This window comes from Vespula vulgaris, chromosome 4 (genome assembly GCF_905475345.1).
Source record: "Vespula vulgaris chromosome 4, iyVesVulg1.1, whole genome shotgun sequence".
Taxonomy (NCBI): domain Eukaryota; kingdom Metazoa; phylum Arthropoda; class Insecta; order Hymenoptera; family Vespidae; genus Vespula; species Vespula vulgaris.
The window spans coordinates 9,325,001-9,346,947 of NC_066589.1; the positions used below are offsets into that span (position 1 = coordinate 9,325,001).

Here is a 21,947-nt window from a genome sequence, read left to right on the forward strand (position 1 = left end):
CATCGACCATTTCTATACACAACAAAATGCAGGTTAGAATAGCTTTATTTTTATATATATATATGTGTGTATTTTTTTTTTCTTTTTTTACATTATTACATTATTCCCATATTCGCTTTCACCTTGAATATATTTTACTTTTAAACGCGTTACTGAAGAATGATTTATGAATTATGAAATTTATTGATGATCGATGATTAATCATTTAATTAGTTTCTCCTTTCGTTTGGTGAATAACTTGCTAACAAAATCATACAGGTTTTTCCCTCAAACGTGGATACGTGGTATTGTTTTTTTTTTCTCTTTGTCTGTTCTTCATATAAAAAGAGAAAATGAGACAAAGAAAGAAAGAGAGAGAGAGAGAGAGAGAAGAAAAAAACAAATGGGAAACATAGAAAAGGATAGACAGATGAACGGAATGGAAATGACCGCATCAAATGCAATTTCACGTTTCCTATCGTATAATTTTCCTACCTGGCGAGAGACCAACACACAGAATTCCAAATATATTTTCTTTGCAAAGAAAACAACAAAGTTCATGAATATTTCAAATCGTTTGCACGCGATCTTCTCTTTCGCGCGTAACATCTATTGCGATCGTCTTTTCTTTCGTTTTCTTTCTTGTATTCTTTTCTTCTTTCTACGATCTAATTTTTCCTTGCGTAAGAACTTTTGTTGATGGATATTTTTAGTTTGTATTATATTCGATCGGATTAATAGTTAATAAAGAAAGGGGAATTTTTATTTTTTATTTATTTAATTATTTATTTATTTATTTTTTCGTCGAGTCAATCGTAGAATGTCACACGTAGAAAATGGCGTCAGTTTTTTTAAGTGATTGTTTTGGTAAGGTTAATTCTGATAATATGAAATATATAATTATTTGTATTATACGCAACATATACATATATATATGTATGTATGTATGTATGTATATATGTTTATATCATATATTAAAAAAAAAAATAAACGAACAAGAAGAAATAAAAGAAGCCATATAGCAAGCATGAGAATAAAATAAAAATAGTTACAGTTGAGTTATCGAACATATTTTATGTATTTCGATATAATTGCATTTTTCATATACGTACAACATTCCGAAAGACGTACAGATGATAATAATAATAATTCGAGATTAGATAATTGATAATTAATAATTAATAATTAAATATTTGTATCGGAAGAAATGTTTTCTCGATGGTTTATTTTTCTCCTCTCTTCGCGAGGAAAAAAGAAAAAATACGAAAGGAAACAAAAACAAAAGGATAAAAATAAAAATATGTTCTGCGTAGTTACGTGACAGAAATTAACATAAATTATTATTTCAATCGTATAATCGTGTTAACGTTATACATATTTGATTGTACGATAATATTTATACAATAAAATAAGAATTTTTTAATACGTTGCGCATGTCCTTTCTCATACGATAGGAATGAGAGGAATGAGTAATACAAAAGAGGCGTTAGCTTTTATCGCTGAAACGTATTACGCTTTCGTGTAAACTAACTATAATAGGAATCTAAGTATCGATTCTGAAAAGAAGATTAGTAATGTTGGATCGTTATTGATCGTGCAAAAGTCTCGTTCGAATATAAAGAGATAGATAGAGAGAGAGAGAGAGAGAGAGAGAGAGAGAGAGAGAGAGAGAGAGAGAGAGAGAGAGAGAGAGAGAGAGAGAGAGAGAGAGAGATACACGATTCTTGCCAAGGTTATCGAGTTTGCGACGTGAAACTTTATTTTTATTGAAGTTTTCACCTAGTCCTACCGGTTTTTTAACTTACCTTAGTAATCGAAAATTATCAAAAGAAAATAACGAGAATATATTAACGTAATCGAGAATCTTTTCCCGAGTTTTTTTGAAAGCTTTCTTCGAATTTTCAAAGCGAATAAAAAAATTTGTTCCAAGTTTAAGATAAGAGGTAAGAGGAAAGAAAGAAGAGAAGAAAAAGAAGAAAAGATGAAGAAATTCGAAGTCAAGGATCGCTGTGTTATTTTTTCCTTATAAAGAGGGTGGATGGAAAAGAGAGAAAGAGAGAGAGAGAGAGAGAGAGAGAGAGAGAGAGAGAGAAAAGGACGAAAGGAATAGTAGTTTGTGCGTAGGATTAACCAGCTGCAACGAGAGAGACGACGGCTTCGTTTACCCCAGTAGTTTCATTTGAACACGCGCACTAGCCAGCTTGCTAGCTAGCTAGCTAGCTAGCTAGCTAGTAAGCCTAGCAAGTAAGCTATCTAGCTAAGCTAACTCGCTCGCTCATTCGCTCACTCGCTCTAGAGCTGTGCCGGCGCGTGGAATCCCTCGTTTTAAGAGTGGGAAGACGAGAGGGTGGGTAGACCATTTAATTTGAGTTTGCGAGGAAGTCGTTGATTCAAGATGAGAGATACGCCAGTTGAAGTTCAGCGCTCGATTTCGTTGGACTGACCACGAACTACTCTACTCCGATCATCATTTTCCTTCATTCATCTATCTTTCTATCTATTCATCCATCCATCCATCCATCCATCTATCTATCTGTCTATCTGTCTATCTATCTATCTATCCATTTATCTATCTATCTATTTATTTATTTACTTAATTCAATTTAATTCGACTCGACTCGATTTGATTTGATTTAATATAATTTAATTTGATTTAATATAATTTAATTTCAACTCAACCAAACTCCTATTTTCTATTTAATCTAATAACTTTCTTTATTCCGATCGATCGATTTACTGTTTACATTTATTATCGCCAAGATCGTATAAATCAGTGTTGTTTTCGTTTCCTCTCTTTTGTGTCTATGTTTCTTGTTTTTGTTTTGATCATGCGTATCAACCTCGTCGTGAAAAGATAGTGAAACGAAAAAAAGTGTGCAAGAAAAATAAGAGATCTTGTTTATCTCTTTTTCTTTCTCCCTCTCTCTTTCTTTTTCTCACTCTCTCCCTTTCTCTCTATATCTTCACGAATTATAGTTAAAGTTTGCATTGGAAGCCCATTGTCGTTAATGGATTTACGATATATCTCTGTGTACTGTTGTCTCCCTTGTGTTACTTTTCTGGACGAATTTTATTATTTTTAATCAAATCAACGTATATCTCTTCTGTATCAGGTATTTTTTATATACAATTTATATATATATATATATATATATGTACGCATATGTATTTATTTACGTAGTCTTTTACCATCGTTGTTTTTTTTTTCATTCATGTAAAGATTATCGTTATATCGTTAAAATGAATGCATTTAAATCTTCTATGCGTATGACGTATCTAACTTAAGATAAATTAAATTCTCAAGAGTAGAAATTAATAACTTGTTATAGGAATGAGATGAATTTTTCTTTTCTTTTTGTTTTTTCTCTCCGTCTTCTTTTTTCTTAAGAAAATAATTTATCTTTAATCACTCATATAATACACATTTTCTTTGACCTTTTAAAGACGATCGAATTATCAATCCATCTTATTTTGAATGTTATGATTTAATGTAGATACATATTTCTTTCGTAAAATCTATATTCTTATCGTATCTCAGATACTAATACATATATTTTTTGATAAGCACGTTATCTTAGATACGTCGATGTATTTCTAAAATATCTCATTTCAAAAAATATATATGTTTATATTAGATTATCCCAAAAGTAGCTTTCACTTTATCTGACAATGTTTAAAAACAAAATGAAAGTTTTAGGATAACGTAATATATATTATTTATATTGAATTTTTTAATTTTTCTTTCGTTTTTTTTTTTTTTAATTTTTATAATATCGAAAAAGCAATGTGTTCCGAAAGAATAAAAAAAGAAATATATATATCATCAATTAATTATTATTGATATTTTCCTTATTTCGTTTTTCGTTCGTACGTGTCTTCTAAGAAGTCTTGGAGATTTATTAAACAGAAAGTAAGATGTCCTCGATGCAGGGCCAGCCAGTTGGCTATTCCTGGATCTTTTGAACGTGTTTCGAGGACCCCCATGTAACCGAGTATCAGGCCCAGCATATATACCCACTCATTCGTATACACGCATGTATATACAGAGGGAGAGAAACTCTCCAATATTCCATTTAATTCGTTCAAAATTATTCTCTGGACTTATCCAAACGTATTCGTATATCGTTTATCTTTTTTATCTTGCAGAGAGTATATATATTTATTTAACAAGTCAATATAAATGTCTTTTTTTGGATATTTTAAGATTTACGTAATATAATTTTTATGCGAACAGAAATTATAAAATTCTTTTTCTGTCTCTCTCTCTCTCTCTCTCTCTCTCTCTCTTTTTCTCTCTATCTCTTTTTATTTTTATTTTTATTTTTATTACTCTTCTTTGTTTCAATCGATTAGAAATACAAGAAAAAGCAACTTTCCGTCAGTTTTTATTGCGAAGCACGCATTTGATAAGTTAATCGATAGATTACAAGTTTTTAAACATTTTTATCGTGAAAAAGAGAAAATTACACAAGAAATATCTCTCTTATTATATAAATATCTGATAGATAACGGAAAAAAGAGAAATATATTATGAACATATCTCTGGAGGTATATTTCTTTGTTCTTTCTTTTTTTTTCTTTAATTAATTAATCAATCAATTTTCATTTTTTTAATTCATTAAGTTAAGTTATAAAAAAGAAAAAATAGAAAAGAGAAGAAAATATATTACGAATATATATATATATATATATATATATATATATATATATATATACACATAACGAAGTAGTTCGTTTTCGCGAATAAATGTAATTAATGATTTCATTTGGATAATCGATGGTTGTCGTGATAAATAAGGAAATAATCGATGATTATTTTTGTGCGTTAGGTTTTATTTGTTTTATTGATGAAAAAATTCTAGTCTCTCTCGATTCCCCGATTATCGTCAAGGTAGTAAACGTTAACACGATCGAAACAAGACGAGAGTTTTAAATGAGAGCAGTGGAACGAAGTTCCTCATTGACGTACGAACCCCCTTTTTAAGCATAGGTTAGATTATAAGCTTTTCCCTTTTAATTATTTCATAATGACAGCCGAGTTAAGCTAAAAGTGCTCTCGGTCGTTCGCGTGCGCGCAAGCGCATTCTCTCTCTCTCTCTCTCTCTCTCTATCTATCTATGTATCTATCTGTCTGTCTCTATCTCTCTTCGACTCTGTTTCTCAACGTCCCCTCTGAAAATGCGGATGTTATCGCGTTTCATAGACAAACGTTATTAACCCTTAACTACTGTCATACGCATACGTTCCGAACACGCATTACGTTCGTGCCACGATACACGTTGCATTCTTACCTATTTACTCGCTTACTACCCTCTCTTAAATTAAACGAAAGCTAAAAAGAAAAGACAGAAGTGAAAGTGACGGAAAAAGAATAAACGACTTATCAAATTTCTCTGTTTTTACAATAAAACCTAAAAATAAATTTTATACGCATAACTTGACAACTACGATCGATCAAATATATATTTTTGTTTATTTCTAACAATAAAAAACACGCGTACGTGTAAAACGACTTGTTCATTTTATCCTTTTCTGAATCAAGTATTACAAAATATATGATAAAGAAAAAATTCGATCGAATATTTTTCTCTTATTATTCTTAAAAGAAAGCGCACGTATAAAGTAACTTGTTGATTCTATCGTTTTCTAAATTAAAAAAAAGAAAAAGAAGAAGATAAGCGATAGATATAAAGCAAAAAAAAGAAATAAATAAAAAGAAAAATCTCTGATCGATCAGAAAGATATTGTTATTTTAAAAGATAAAATATACAGTGACATTACACACGTTGCACGTAGACTCTGTTGTTTTCTAAATTGAATATAATAAATAAATGAATAAATAAAAATATAGAGAAACCATCACGATATATAATAATAATAATAAAAAAGAGAGAGAGAGAGAAAGAAGAAAAATTCGTGGTCGTTTCTTTTTTTAATTGCTTTGCTTCAAAAATAATAAAAAAACAACACGAACGTATCGACATCGGGTATCTCTCGAGACTCGGCTTGATTCGGTTTCGATTTGCATGGCTTGCCTAGTTGGTGGTTCGAAACCACTATTAAAAGTTGCAGTTGCTCTTCGAACGTGAACGCGAATACATCGTGGTGCACTTTAATCATTATCATTATTATTATTATTATTGTTGTTGTTGTTATTGTTATTGTTGTTATTGTTGTTGTTGTTTTATTATCACAGATATCATCAATTATTTTCTCTAATTAAAATAAAATACTACAAGATCTTTTATGTTTATTAGTGATTTGTCGTATTTAATTTTTATATCATAATTTTTGTATATTAATTCAAAAAGACGATCGATAGGAAAGGAAATCTTGGGTGAGTGATCTCGTACCACCAATCAAATACCCACACACAAACGAATTTAATATTTCATCTAATTTTAATATTACGATTATTTGAAAAAAAAAAGAGAGAGAAAGAGAGATCGATTTATTTTAATTATTTTATATAATTTGTTTCATATATATATATTTTTTTTTTCATAGAGGAAACATAGTCTTTCATTAAAAATTGCGCATTAGAATATCGATGCCTCGCGTTTAAAAAGTATTATATTTAAAAATTCAATAACAAGGCGATTTTTGTTTGCCATTGAAAAATTTAAAAAAAAAAAGAAAAGAAAAGAAAGAAAGAAGAAAAAGGCAAAGAGAAAAAAAAAGAAGGAACGACAATCGTTCTAATATAAGACTTTTTGTCAACGATGGCATATAATATAGCAAGCGTAAGCTTTTAGCCTGTCACTGAGAGCTCGAGACACGTGAAACGGCAGCATCCGCCTGTCGTCTTTTGTTCCTCTCTTTCTCTCTCTCTCTTTTTGTTTGTTTCTTTCTTTCTCTCTCTTCCTCCCTCTCGTTTTTTATTTTTTTTCTTTCTCTTTTTTTTTTTTTTTATTATCACGATTACACTGAAACGATTGTCAAGGGAGGAGAACACATTCGTCGACGTTGCAAAGTACTTGCGCGATGCTCCTCTGAACCGTCATAAAAATAATATCGAGAGAAATTTCGTGACGAGAAAAACAAGAAAAAAGAAGAAAAAGAAAAAGGGACGTGGAGGAAAAGGGTATAGGGAGTTTTGAACATGACACGACACGACACGACACGACACGACACGAAAGTAATTATCGTGCTTGTCGAAGGAAAAAAGAGAATAGGGACAAAAAAAGATTAGGAGGAACATAAATTAAGAAAGAGTGATGGAAAACAGAATATTTCTCGTTTCTCCTTTTCTTTTCTTTTCTTTTTCTTCTTTTTTTACGATCGAAAGTAAATTTTAATTGAATGATTTAATTGTTCGACTACGAAAGATAGTAATAAGGCGATAAGAAGGGATTTTTATTTTTGAAAAAAAATAAATAAATAAATAAAAATAAAAAAGAAATACAAAAAAAGAAATAAAATAAAAAAGGGGATTGTTCTCCCTCGACTCTTTGGAGCACGGGGAATATGTTTTTCTTTCTTTTTATGTTTTCTTTTCTTTTCTTTTCTTTTCTTTCTTTCTTTCTTTTTTTTTTTTCATCTTAATATTTCAAAGTGGGACGAAAAATATCCCACTGTGCATATTACACGTAAGTACTAAAAAGATGGGACACTTTTTATTCTACTATGCCCCAAAGAGTTAAGGGGGTGAGTTTGCATGGCACTGCATTAGACGAAGATTAAAATATAAGACAAAACGAAAGGGAACAAAACGAAACGAAAATACGAAAACAAAAAAAAATGAGAAAAAGAATAAAAGAAAGAAAAAAAAAGGAAGAGAAGGAGAAGAAAAAGAAGAAGAAGAAGAACGAGTAAAGTTTTTGTAGTGTTCATCAGGATGCAAAGAATGGCGAGAAAGTAGAGCCCTTTATGTCGGCGCCTTTGAGGAACTGCGCATAATTGCTCTCGAAACGCTTATGCTAGTAGTCTGTCTCTCACTTTGTTTTCGACGATGCGTCAACTCCAGGATGGTTCACGCTTCGTTGGCCCCCAATTCTAGGGGCTGCGCCATTTTTGAATTCTTACGACGCGTATGTAGGTACGTGTGTGTGTGTGTGTGTACATATGAGTAAATACGTGTTCTTCTTTCTTTTTCTATCTCCTTTTTTCTTTTTTATTTCTTATTTATTTTTTTTATTTTTGTATATTTTTATTTATTGATTTTTTTTTCGATACTTATCAACTTTGCACCAACGCTGTACGTTGTATTACATTGACTCAACGCATGCATAATTATGAATTGTTACACTTATCATAATTTTATCTTTATTTAAATGAAAAACATCATTATTACAATCGATAAGCGATTGATTATATCAACTATATTAAATTGTATATAAATATATACACATCGTATATATTAATAGTACAGTTAATATATTAGTATGCATTATAATATATTAGTATATACATTATAATATATTAGTATAATCTATGTACTAATCGATCATCGATTGTAATAGTATATATACATAAAAAATTATGTATAACTTTTTTATATATATATATCAATACAACAAACTAGTATTATAATTATTATTAATAATAGTATCACGTATCAAATAGATGACTAATAATTATAATGATGAATATAATTATCGTTATTACGATCGATAGAACATGATGATTAAAAAAGGATAAAATAAAATGAAATAAAAAAAAAGAAAAAGAAGTAGAAAAGAAAAGAAAAGAAAAACAAAGTCGACGTCGAGTCATACAAATTTCATTGACGATATGGACACGTCAACATGATCGTCAACATGTATACCTTTAAAAGTAAAATTTTTCAGTATTATCGAGAAAAATCGTAATACTTGGTACGCGTCGAATCGTTTTAAAAGCAGTCCTTTTATTGTAGTCGCGATTACGAGGATCGTGATGACGATGATGATGACGACGATGACGACGACAACGACGACGACGACGATGATGACGATGATAACGATGACGATGACGATGATGGCGATGATAATGGTGGTTAACGCGAGAAGATCGTATTTACGATCGTGTCTGCGGCCTCTCTCTTTCTCTCTCTCTCTTTCTCTCTCTGTATTTCTCCCTCTCTTTAACATTTTCTCTCTCTCTCTCTCTCTCTCTCTCTCTCTCTCTCTCTTTTTCTCTCTGAGTTTTCTCCTAACTTCTTCAATGAACCTACGAGAGCGTATTAGCCGCTAACTGCGAGCCCACCATACTTCAACGTACGATTCATTCAGTACAATCTCGAGCTCGGCGAACGTTTCACCCGGTAATTAGGGCTTGCTCTTTCACCCGTAAGCAGACACCATCTTATTATTATTATTATTGTTATTGTTATTATTGCCTTACTGAATCAGCAACGTGTTTAAAGAAATCAGAAATTAACGCGAACATTTCTTCGAATTTTTACATTCTTTCGTTACGATGTGTTAATTATCGACGAATTAGTTCTTATTTTTATATATTTATAGATTTTATACGATATACTTTTTGTATATGCAATCTTGTGATATAAATTTTTTAAGCGATTTATTATTGTTATTCCTATTGTTATTATTATTATTGTTGTTTTACTGAATCAGCAACACATTCTTGGAATACAAAATTATGCAAAAATTCAATTTTGCATTCGGCATTCCGATGTGTTACACTTATCGACGAATTACTTCTTATTTTATATATATATATATATATATATATATATAAATTTTATACGATATACTTTTTGTATATACAATCCTGTGATATACATTTTAAAAGCAACTTATTATTGTTATTGCTATTATTATTATTATTATTATTATTATTATTATTATTATTATTATTATTATTATTGTTTTACTGAATCAGCAACACATTCTTGGAATAAAACATTATGCAAAAATTCATTCAAATTTTGCATTCGGCATTCCAATGTGTTATACTTATCGACGAATTAGTTTATATAAATTTTATAACATATATACCTCTTGCATGTGGAATCTTGTAATATTAATTCTAAAATTAATTTATTATTGTTTTGTTTTTGTTTTTTTTTATGGTTGATGTTATTGTTATTTTCTTACACAATAAATCACGATAACGTTTCCGGGCTCAAGAATGATACGTAAATATCTATATCTTCGAACTTTAAACTTCTCATTGCGTAATTATGAGTGAATTACTTTGAATTAATTTTTTTTTTATTCATGTTTACATATACATGTATAAACTTTATATGATATTGTACGTTCTTGTGATCTAAATTAAAAAATGGAATATTTAATTAAATATCTTCCTTAAAAAAAAAAAAAAAAAAGAAAAAAAATTCCGCTCGTCTTACTTCAGAAGTATAATTAATATCTTTTATTTCACTTGAATAATTTTAAATATTTATATTTAAATATATGCGTGTATGTTATTTATAAGGAGGTATCGTTTACGTACGTAACTGTAGAAAATCAGGTTTTGAATAATCTTTGCAATTTTTTAATTTTAATTCATTCATTTATTTATATACGTACGTAATATATTTTTTCTCTTTTTATATATATATATATATTTATATATTATATATATATAGATATTTTATATGTATATATATATATTTATACGTACATAATTTATTTTCTATTCAAAAATTAATCAAAAATTGTATTACGATGAAGAAACTTCATTCAAGTCGTGTCCCATAAATTCGAAAGTTACCATATTGGTATGCAATACTTTGAGTAATATCTTATCAAAAAAAAAATGCTTCTCTGCCTCTCATTCTGGATCAGAAAAAAAAAGAAAAACAAAAAAAAATTTATAATTCTCCCGACAAATTGACTGATCGCATTACCTTCGCGGTTTGCGGTAGAAAGCTGATCCAACCTTAATGCAGCTTCGAGTTGCAACGATCGTACGTTTCTCTCGCGTGTCGATGTTCTACGTACTACATTTATAAATTTTTTCTTTTTCTTTTTTTACACACACATATATACATTTATCTTATAAAAAACACGAAAACTTAACCGAGATAATCTTAATAATATTAATGATAAGTAAAAAACCGCTAGCTCTGTAACGAGATTCGCGTGTTCATCATCGATCGAACAGAAAGAAAATTCTCACGAAAAATGCAGGACGAATGAAAAGTTTTGTGTGAATTTTTTTTTTTTTCAGATAGTTAAATTGTAAGAGTATTCTGTAAAACTATAAGCCGTAATTAAACCGTAAGTCTAGTCAACGAAATCTCGTGTAAGATTAATTGACTTTTATAGTCACTTAAAAAGTTTTTGTAGCCGTTCTGTATTGATTTTATTTCTGTTGTTATTATTTTTTGTTTTCCCATAAAAGTTATAGAAACAAAGAAGTAAGAAAAAGAGAGATAGAAAGAAAGAAGAGAGAGAGAGAGAGAGAGAGAGAGAGAGAGAGAGAGAGAGAGAGAGAGAGAGAGAGAGATAATAATAAATAATAAAAAATGACATAAATATTCAAAATAGATAACTGTTTATATATCTATATATATATAATAAATACTTATTTAATTTAATTTTTTCTATACAATTATTTTTGGTAGAGATCCACGGAACAGCTGACACGGGGCAGTACGACTTCGTTGGAACAAAGCACGTCAAGTGATAAAGAGGGTAACACGGTGAATAAACAGACGATACCCAAGATCATGAGCGTTTGTAAGAACACGATACGCTGGGTACTCCTGATCGATATCCTGATAGCATTAACAGGTTAGAATAATATATATATATATTTTTTTTTCAATCTACATATTTGCGTTCCAGTTGCCGAACAACGATTACATTTACAAATGCAACTAATCGAATTACTTTTTAATGCATATCTCTGTACGTGCATAAACATATACATATATACGTGCATACATATACGCGCGTGTGTGAATGTGTGTGTATACACGTATATGCATTGCACGTAGGTATGCATGTACATAAATGAATACTTTCAATTAGACTTTCTCGCGCTTATAAGGATAGTAAAATGACAATAATAGCAACGAAAATTTAACTTGGAGGACTACGAACCTTGTAATATAATACTGAACACCAGATGGTTCTTCGTCTAGAATTTTCCGGGCAATAAGCTAGCACTATTAAATTTACGCTCATCTTTCTCTTTCTCTCTCGTATGTAATGATATATAGGCGTATAATGTATCATTGGACTAACGAACCGTATAAAATGAAAGTGACACGTCTTTTTTTTAATATTTTTCTTTTTTTTTTATTTTTTCTTTTTCCTTTCTTTTTTTTTTTACGAAAAGGTATCGTATTTATACATCAAGGAGTTATTATTTGTTCGATTATTTATTCTTTCTTAAATTTCCATAAGACGATATTATGTAACGTCAATGGTGTTTCTATAAAATATTTTTATTCATTTAGTCGGACATCATTGTTGATATTAATTATTCCATAAATCAAATATATTTATCTATGTGATTTATCATTGAAATCAAGTAATGTTAGCACAAGTTCGAATTTATTCTATCCTACTGTCTATTGTGAGTCATAAGGCTCCAATAAGCTGATTCACTTCAGAATAAACTCAAGAGACACATAGTTTATTACCTGAGTAGACCCGTTTTCAATTTTACTTTGTTAAGTGTTAGCCAATGGTACAGTATATAACCAGGTGCTGCTGTTAGCGAAGGTTTATAAGCAAATACTTGCGTTTGTTCTCTTTTCTTATCTACCGGTTAAATAACACTCGCAAAATAAATTTGGAACAACTTGCTCATACATCTATCTAGATATTTATCTGTCCATATATATACGTATATTTGCATGTATGCATTGCACGCATGTATGCATATATGCATACACATATATATATATATATATACATATACATACGTATGTATATATAATATTATATATATGATCACACTTAATCGACCGTAATATTTGACGTTTTTATTGAACAAGAAAATGACAAAAAAAAAAGAAAGAAAAAAAAATATTCAGAGAGAAGAAAATGAATCAAAGACGATTCGAATTGACAAACTCTATCTTTCTTTGGGGATGAGGGGAATTAGGGGGATGAGGGGGATGAGGGGGATGAGTGGGAGAAAATTAACCCCTCGCTCTTCTCTTAGGGAATAAAAGAAAATGTTGGTACGAGAGAATCGGCAAGATTTTACTACGGAGTAATGCGTCACGTGGGCTTTCTCTCTCTCTCTCTCTCTCTCTCTCTCTGTTCCCCCACTCTTTCTTTTTCCCCCCTCTCTCGTACAGTATGCATCAATTCAAATAACGCGCATGCGCGAAGTTAGACACGCTTACGTATTTTAAAAGTCTCTTAAGAATGGTCATAGCTTGATAGCGATGAGTGCTGTTTCTCACTTTGTCTTTTTTGTTTCTCTCTCTCTCTATCTATCTCCCCCCTCCCTCTCTCTCTCTCCGTACGTATATATATATATATATATATATATCTCTTCATCTATCTATCGTCTGCTACCCTATCTATCTGTCTTCTCTCTCTCTCTCTCTCTCTTGTGTCGATTCTCTTCGTTCGTTTTGTGTCAACCGTAGCGCACGCATCACTTTTCTTTTGGAATAAAATGACACTACAAAATGCATCCGATTCGCACAACGAAGAAAAATGGAAACACAAAATTGTTCGTAATTGGGAGAAGATAGTTGCATTGTCATCCCAACGACGTAATCAGTACAGCTTCCGTAAGTTGCTAAAAGAAGATTACCATCGTCGTTCGTCTTTTTATTTTTTTTTCTTATTTTTTTTTATTTTTTTATTTTTTTTAGAATTCTTTTTTCTTTTTCTTTTTACTTCGTTCGTCGTTTTTTTTTTTTTGCTTTTCCTTGAAATTTTTCATTCGCCCATATTTGGCGAACTTACGCACTCTAACGTTATTTTATAATCTTATTTATTCGTGCTATTACTTTTTTAATCTATTTTATTAACATCTATTAGCCGACTATTAACAAACATGATATTGCTAATAATCAATGTCAATGATTATCCGTAACGTTTTTGAATGGTGTCTTATATCGAAGGTCATCTTTTTACTTCTTAGTTCTTACTCCCTTCTCCTCACCCCTAATAATCGTATACATTCGAACTTCGCATCTTACTTTTCCTATTAACGTCATTTTTAGTTTTAACTCATCGACAAAGTGAAAAACATACTTTGTTAAATCTTAATGTCAATGATTATTCACTCGTATTTGCATGACTTCTTATTTTACGTCGAAACTTTTCCATTACCTGAATAAATGTTTAAACGTGTATTCCATTTAGAAATAATTTCGTTGATCGTTACGAATTAATCGATTAAGGGGAGAATGAAATTATGTCGGATAGATTTCACCGATTAAAAAAGAAATAATAATAATAAAAATTAAAAGAAAAAAAAAAGAAAAAGAAAAAGAAAAAGGTAGAAGAAAATGAAAAGAAAATATTTGTTAATCACTCGTCCAAGAAAATTCTTATTTGCGTGGACTTTTACCTTTTGAAAAAAACTACGAGGATAAGTCGTAAATAACATCCGACGTGTTTATGGATTTTCGATTCTTCGGTAGGATCACTCATACTGATAATGTTCATGGAATTCTATCTATATAATATCCTTTTTTCCTTTCAGTGATCGTGCTTATGGGATTATTGGAATTTGGAAAATTTCCACGCAATCAAATCGGCTTTCTTTGTAACGATCCAAAACTTTCGTTCAAATTTATGGGGGATACCATCTCCGTTCTTGTTTTACTTTGTGTCACCGCTTTTATGCCGATTGTTGTGGTAAGTGTGTGTATGTACATATGTGTGTGTGTGTGTGTGTGTGTTATGGGGAAATATATTTTTTGTTTTTTCCAATGATTCGTCATCGGAAATATATAAAAACAAGTTTCCTTTCTCGAATATGCTTCCTCTCTTAAACTTAAGTTTAATCGTATCTTAGAGTTTCATTTATCACTGTAAATGTTTGCGTCATTGATTATTTAACTATTTCTTATAGATGTGGGTCACAGAATACACGTGTCATGCTAGAAATTGTTACGATAAGGAAACGGAGTGTAACGAATCAAGATTAAAGCAAGTTTGGTTTTGGTATGGCCATTATACAATAGGAATTGTCGCACTTGTTGTTGGTTGTAACATTATGAAAGTTGTCGTCGGAGAACCCAGGCCACATTTCTTTGATACATGTCAACCATTAGAAGCTCAAAATTGCACCAACGAGTACGTATATATACATACATATACATATATATATAATTAATCATTTTTTCATAATACTATATATACCTGATACATTTGACGTACCTTTTCATAAAAATTATTTTAAAAAAATAATTGCATTCTTTTTTTATGCAATCACATGATCGGTTATGTAGAAATCTGTGAATATCGACAATTATAATATAAATCTACAATTACCGACAACGTTTCATTCGATTTTGATAAAACGCGTTTCGGTTTTGTATATTAGAATATATTGTACATACATACATACATACATACATCTTATTTATCTTAGTTGAAATATTATAAAATGAATGAAATATAAATTATCTTGCAATTGCATTTATCGACCGATCAAACGAAATAAATTTTTGTTCTCGTATCGACCGTAGATTCTGTTTGTTCATTTCGACAGATTGACCTTATTTTATATATATAATTCCAAATGAAATAATATTTTTCTTAATTTTTAATTATGTGCACAGGTATATCGAGTCGTATACTTGCACGAATTCGATCGATTCGAATTGGTTCATAGAGGATTCGAGTAAATCTTTTCCATCGTCTCACTCGGCTCTTTCTGTGTTCACGTCGATTTTTATTGGTGTAAGTATTTCAATAATTATATTATAAATTTTATATACATATATATTTAAACAAGAACAAAAATATAATAAAATAAAATACATTCTTAACAATTGAATAATTGAATATATTTACAGAGTTATCTGCAAGAACGTATGACGGACAAAACCTTACTTATGAAGGCATGGTTTCAATTCTTGACATCAATATGGGCAGTAATATGTTCGTTGAGTAGAATTGCAGATCACAGACACCATTGGTGGGACGTTTTGGCCGGTTTAATTATAGGAACGATCACTGCCATCTTAGTCGTGATATTTCGAGTTAACTTATTCCGTTTGGAAAGAAAAACATCGTCCAAACGAGTTAAAAGTGATTTCATTGGTAACGAGCAAGTTGCTTGTTTCGATGAGAAAAATTATCAGAGTAAAAAAAAATTAGTGAATAGTGCTCACAACGTCGACATTCCCGAAGACCGTGAATTACGTGATATCACGGTATCTTGGAAAGAATGACAATAATGAACGAAGAGAATGAAAATGTGACAAACTGTGCTCGATAGAGACTAGGAGAAAAAATAGAACGTTGCATTCTTACTTTTTTTTTTTTTTAATCGAATAAAATATTTTTAGTAATTCACTGAATCAATCATTAATAATTATTCACAATGGAAGGAAGGGGATGTATTTGATAGTCCAACAACATCCCCATAATAAGATATCGTTATCGAAACGCAATGCAAATACATAGTACCTTCTTAGTCGTAAATCATATATCTACATATATACGGCTATAATTTTAGCTTCATCCATAACATATAGTATTTCATTCATAATCGTAAAACGGGCACGTGTTATTAATAGCACCGCGATTAACAAATATTTTTTTCTTTTCTTTTTTCTTTTCTTTTATTTTATTTTATTTTATTTTATTTTTTTTTATATAGAGAGAACAACGATATCGATCGACGAAAGTAAATATCGATTGATCGTTAATGGGTATCCATGTGGAGTCATATTTTTTTTGTCCTTTTAGAAATAACTAATCTATCGTGTGCCGTCCCTTCCTGTAAGGATGATGAATTTTCGCGTTTTTATAGTTCACCGATAAGATATATAATACATTTGAAAACCGTTCATGCGCCTCCGTCATATGTAATATATCATCTTTTAATACACATCGATAAAGAATATTTTTCCATGTAGATTTTGTAGGGATATATATATATATATATATATATATATATATATATATATTCTGTCGTTAACTGATAAATCGCGAAATTGTGTATATTATTTTTTTATCCTAAAGTATTCCACTATGTAAGTATATATGGATATAGTTATAGATACGAATATTTTTTGGAATATTAACATCGTGAAAAGACAGAACGTAAAGACAGAATACATTCGTAAGATTTATGATTTTGCGTACGATACTTTATTAAAATCATTCGAATATAAATTATCATTGTTGGTTTTACCTATGTAAAATTGCGATATGTATAATATAAAATATTAGATGATACAATAGATACATATTTTGTTATTGTTGTTGTTGTTGGTTGCTTGAATATGTTCCTTTAAGTATTAACTAAACGAAAATCAACTAAATAAAGATAGTATCTTCTCGTTAATGTTATTTACTGTAATTTAATTTATCTTTAATTTAATCAAAGAAATCAATTAGATTGAAACGCGTGTACTTGAAGAGGAATAAAAAAAAGGAAAAGAAAAATAATCATTTAAAGTAACATTCCAATTATGCTTAAGTTTTTACACGTTTATTTAACATTTATTTGTGTATGTATACATTATTCCTAAAGCAGATTTTGCATGAGAGTATTAAAAAAAAATAAATAAATAAATAAAACAAACAACACCAGAAAATCTAATTTTTCTTCTATCAACTTTATGTCATCGACATTTAAATAGAAAGGTCTGGGACGAAATGTTCTCAAAATATATATGTATATCCAAAACTTCATAGTGCATGTAATCGTATTAAAGCTGAAATATTATATGTAGGACCAATAAGATTGTGAATAAAAGTGATAGTATTAAATATTACGAAACACAGATATAATAATAAAAAAAAAAAAAAACGTAACAGCGCCGTCCCAATAATTAACTTTTTCGATTGGTGCTTCCACCTATATATTATAAAGCTTAAAAAACAACCAAGAGAACGCATAACGATAAGTAAAAAAAAATATTAGACAAAAAAAAGTCCAGAAGCGTTAGACTGATACCGCACAAATCGACTTTAGCGCAAAACAAAAACAGAGTCAATTTTTAATATAAAAATCGTTGCCTTAAATCACTTACGACAATGTATATGCATGTAACACGGCAATTATTCCGGAAGAAAGTAAAATCTCCATGTAGGTATATAAATATATTATTTGTATTATTCCAAGCGTTAATAATTATTTTTACCTAATTAACGCGAGCGAATGCAAATAAAGAGGACTTGTAAATAATCTATAGCTCTATATAGATATTTGTCAATTACCGTTAATGTGACATTTTTTTTTCGAACGAATAAAGAGAAGAGAAAAAAGTTGGAAAAGTAATATATATATATTTGTTATATACAATATATATATATATATATATTCGTATACATACGTATATATTTATATTTATAAGAGCCCATTATTGCTAAAGATTAATATCCGAAAAGAAAAGGGGAATAAATCAGATATTATCGCGGGCAGCGTTGAAGAATAAAGAAATAAATAAAAAGTAACGAGCAAAAAAAGCAAGATGGAGGAGTGGAGGGAAATAAAAATGACGTTTAAACGATCCCGCGTGCGCGCGCGCGGGAAAAAGCGAGCGCGGGCGAGAGAATAATAATAATAATAAAAAAAAAGAGAGAGAGAGAAACAAAAAGAGAGGAAAGAAATCAAAAAAAAAAAAAACAGAAAAACGAAAAAAAAACGAAAAAGGAGAGAGAGGGAAAGAGAAAGAAGGGGAGAAAAAAGGAAGAAAACGACGAAACGAGCCGAAAAAAGAAAAAGAAGAAAAAAAACAGGGAAAAGGAAAAAAGAAGAGAAGAGAAGGAAAAAAAAAATAGAGAAAGAAAAAGGTGAGCGAAAGCGATTTATCCGGATCGATGCGATCAAGGATGTCATAAAGGTCGGCGGCGTAGAGCTTTTTTTTCGAGGTCAAGCGGATATCCAAAACGAGCGTCACGACGACGATTTAATTCGGTGGTCGCGGCGCGTAGAACGCGCGTTACGCGATGCTCGTGTGTCGAAGGCATTTTTTTCTCTTGGTTTGTGTGTGTGTGTGCGCGTGTGTACGTCTGTCTCTTTCTCTCTGTACGAGTCTCTCGCGTGACTCTTCCTCTTTTTTTCTCTACCTCCAGTTTCCTCCCTTGCCGCGCGGCACCCTCCCGACAAAACAATTGGTTAGGAGGATGGCTTGCCAAGGGGTGGGAGGAGGGCGGTTAGTCGGTTGCGTGGGAGGAGGAGGAGATGATGGAGGTAGAGGATGAGGATGAGGATGAGGATGAAGAGGAGGAAGGCGAAGCGAAGAGGGAGGAAGAAGGGAGATTGGCGCAATACAACGCGCGGAGCCTGGATGAGAGAGATGAAGTGGCAGATTAACGTCAACCGACGTGGGCCATTCATAACGGGGCTCTTTCGCCGGTGTGCGCCTCGCGTATGTACGAACTCTCCGCTACGACGATTTATAGAATTGGAAAAACGATATCGGAAAAATAGTAAACTTTATTGATGAATCCCTTCTACCGGAGCTCTCTAAGCGATATCGCGTGGAACTGCTGCCACCGCCGCCACCACCGCTGCTGTTGATGGTGGTGGTGGTGGTGGTGGTGGTGGTGGTGGTGGTGCTTCTGCTACTGCTGCTGGTGGTGCTACTGCTGGTGGTGCCGTAGAGGTGGAGGTGGAGGTGGAGGTGGAGGTGGCGGCCCAGAGAGTCCGACCACATTCCCGCGGTGCTACAGGTGGCATGTAAGCCAATCGTCGATTCCGTATATACACCCCCGCCCTCCCTACCTCCCTACCTCCCTCCATCCATCCCTTCCTCCCTCTCACCCTTTGACTGACACTTGCCACTCTTCGTTAAACGTTTTCAAAGCGCGCACGACCCGATCTCGCGTGGTGCATGAAAAAGAAAAAAGAGGAGAGAAAAAGAAAAACAGAAAAAAAGAAAAGAAAAAAGGAGAGAGAGAGAGAGAATCGGAGACAGAGAAAAAGAACTACCTAACCATAAATCTGTCCACGTGTTTGTCACAGTCGTCGTCGTCGTCGTCGTCGTCGTCGTCGTCGGCCTCGTCATTCTTGTTGTCAGGGTTGCATCGGACGTTTTCTCTCGAAGAAACCCCCTTTTTTCTCTTTTATATTCTTTTTCTCTAGTTCGTAGAAATAAGAGACGATCTTTTACAAGGGCCTGACTTGAACGAACATACAGTCGACTAGAATCAAGACATTCGTAGTCGAATAGAAGAATATCGTTAGAAACATAGACGGATTTAAGGAACGAACGATCGTTTGATTTCGTTTTTAACGGATTCGTCCGTTCGTTGGAACCATTCCCATTGGAGTCGGTGTAAAGAGAGGCAGGACACGATCGATCGATTTCGAGCTTTCTCTGTCTCTCTCTCTCTCTCTCTCTCTCTCTCTCTCTCTCCGTCTCTCTATCTATCTATCTATCTCTATCTCTATTTCTCACTCGTTCTCTCTCTCTCCCTCTCTCTCTCTATCTTTTTCTTTCTTATTCGAAGGGAAAAGAAAGAGAATCATTTAAGAACGTCGTCGTAAGTTTTTTCATGGCGTCGAATAGTAATCGAACGGGTCGACGAAGTAGAGTTCTACCTGATGGAGTCAGGCCGATGGTGATACCGGATGGACTTGTTCGGAGAGGAACAAGAGATCGTTGGAGGACCAGTGGAAGGAAAAAGAAAGAAAGAGAGAGAGAGAGAGAGAGAAAGGGTAGATAATATAAGACGAAAGGATTTTGGTGTTTGGTTCCGTCTGGGTTGGACGAACGCAGCGACGAATCTCTTGAAGAAGACAAGAGAAGGAGTAGCAAAGAAAAAGACAGAGATAGAGACACACAAAGAGAGAGAGAGAAAGCGAGCTACGGGTTCCGTAGCTTTTACGGGCTTTAATATCGCGACATTCCCTTTATTGTGGGAACGGGGCACAACGCGAGATCCACTTTAATCCTAATATACCATACGTATTCGGCCGCGGCGAAAGTGATGCCCCGCCCTGCTACATAAAAAAGAAATTTTCAAGTCCCAATCGAGTCGAACCGGACGAGATCATCGTGCAGACATCATCGGGACGATGACGCGCACGCTATGCCATCGAGATCTTGCCGAAAGTCCCGCAAGATGGCGGCTCGTATCACAAGAGAGACTACGCCAGTATGGACAAAACATCTTCCAACGGCGATGTTTGTCCGAGGTATCGGCGAAACTCTTGTCCGCGGTTCAACGGGAAAATATATATTTCCATGGGGATTCTGGCAAATAGAAATAAAAATTTTTCTCTGAATAAACTCGGCCAGGTCGTTCACCGACGATCAACAAAAAATTTCGATCGATTCGTGACGTTAGATAATTGATTGAAAATATCTTTCTCGGACGACCAGTCAATAGTTGTTACGTCGTGGGGCAGAGGCAAGGGAGAACGTGCACCAAGCCCAGAAGGACGTCCTGTGACGCATTCAATTGAAAATCTCAAGGCACCCTCATACACCGTCGGAAGATAATATATAGGGTTACATTACATGCAAAATCGATCACTTATTTCGACTGGGAATAAGACTTTTTAATAAAATCCTGCGTTTTCTTTTCCCTTTTTTGTGTGTGTGTGTTTTTTTTTATTTTCCTTCTCCGCGGAGGTCTTTTTTTTTCCTTTTTTTTCCTTGTTTTTTTTTTTTCTTCTTTCACCGTGTTAAAGCACGGAGAAAAGCGCGGTACGCGGCGCGCGGCGTGCGGCGCGCAGCGTGCGGCGTGCGGCGTGCGGCGTGCGGCGAGCGCGGTGCATCGCACGTATAGCCGTACCCCGCGCGTATATCCTTTGAATTTTCGATTCGAATCTACTTCCCCGTGCCCCTCCCTTCTACCCTCATCAGCTCCCTTTTCCCCCGTCGCCGTTACCCACCCACCCTCTCTCTCTCTCTCTCTCTCTCTCTCTCTCCATCTCTTTTCCCTCCTAGTTGCCTCCAC

General features: G+C 32.6%; 1 protein-coding gene across 12 annotated transcripts in view; it reads left to right on the top strand.

The window, feature by feature from the left end:
* Window positions 1–21,579, top strand: part of LOC127063033 (phospholipid phosphatase 1-like) — a 22,184-nt gene extending 605 nt beyond the window's left edge. The window contains exons 1-8 of one of the 12 annotated variants that reach the window (XM_050992217.1): window positions 1–32; window positions 8,837–8,952; window positions 11,498–11,666; window positions 13,487–13,633; window positions 14,557–14,711; window positions 14,929–15,152; window positions 15,641–15,761; window positions 15,878–21,579. The exon at window positions 1–32 is cut by the window's left edge and continues 605 nt beyond it. In XM_050992217.1, the coding sequence (XP_050848174.1) occupies window positions 8,857–8,952; window positions 11,498–11,666; window positions 13,487–13,633; window positions 14,557–14,711; window positions 14,929–15,152; window positions 15,641–15,761; window positions 15,878–16,255 (1,290 nt within the window). In that variant the 5' untranslated portion in view covers window positions 1–32; window positions 8,837–8,856 and the 3' untranslated portion in view covers window positions 16,256–21,579. Of the gene's footprint in view, window positions 33–2,154; window positions 2,327–2,365; window positions 3,093–4,741; window positions 6,317–7,439; window positions 8,018–8,575; window positions 8,755–8,836; window positions 8,953–8,983; window positions 9,249–11,497; window positions 11,667–13,486; window positions 13,634–14,556; window positions 14,712–14,928; window positions 15,153–15,640; window positions 15,762–15,877 lie in introns of those variants that run through there. The other 11 variants (XM_050992218.1, XM_050992227.1, XM_050992216.1 and 8 more) reach the window with 11 other exon arrangements.
* The last annotated feature ends 368 nt before the right edge of the window (window positions 21,580–21,947 follow it).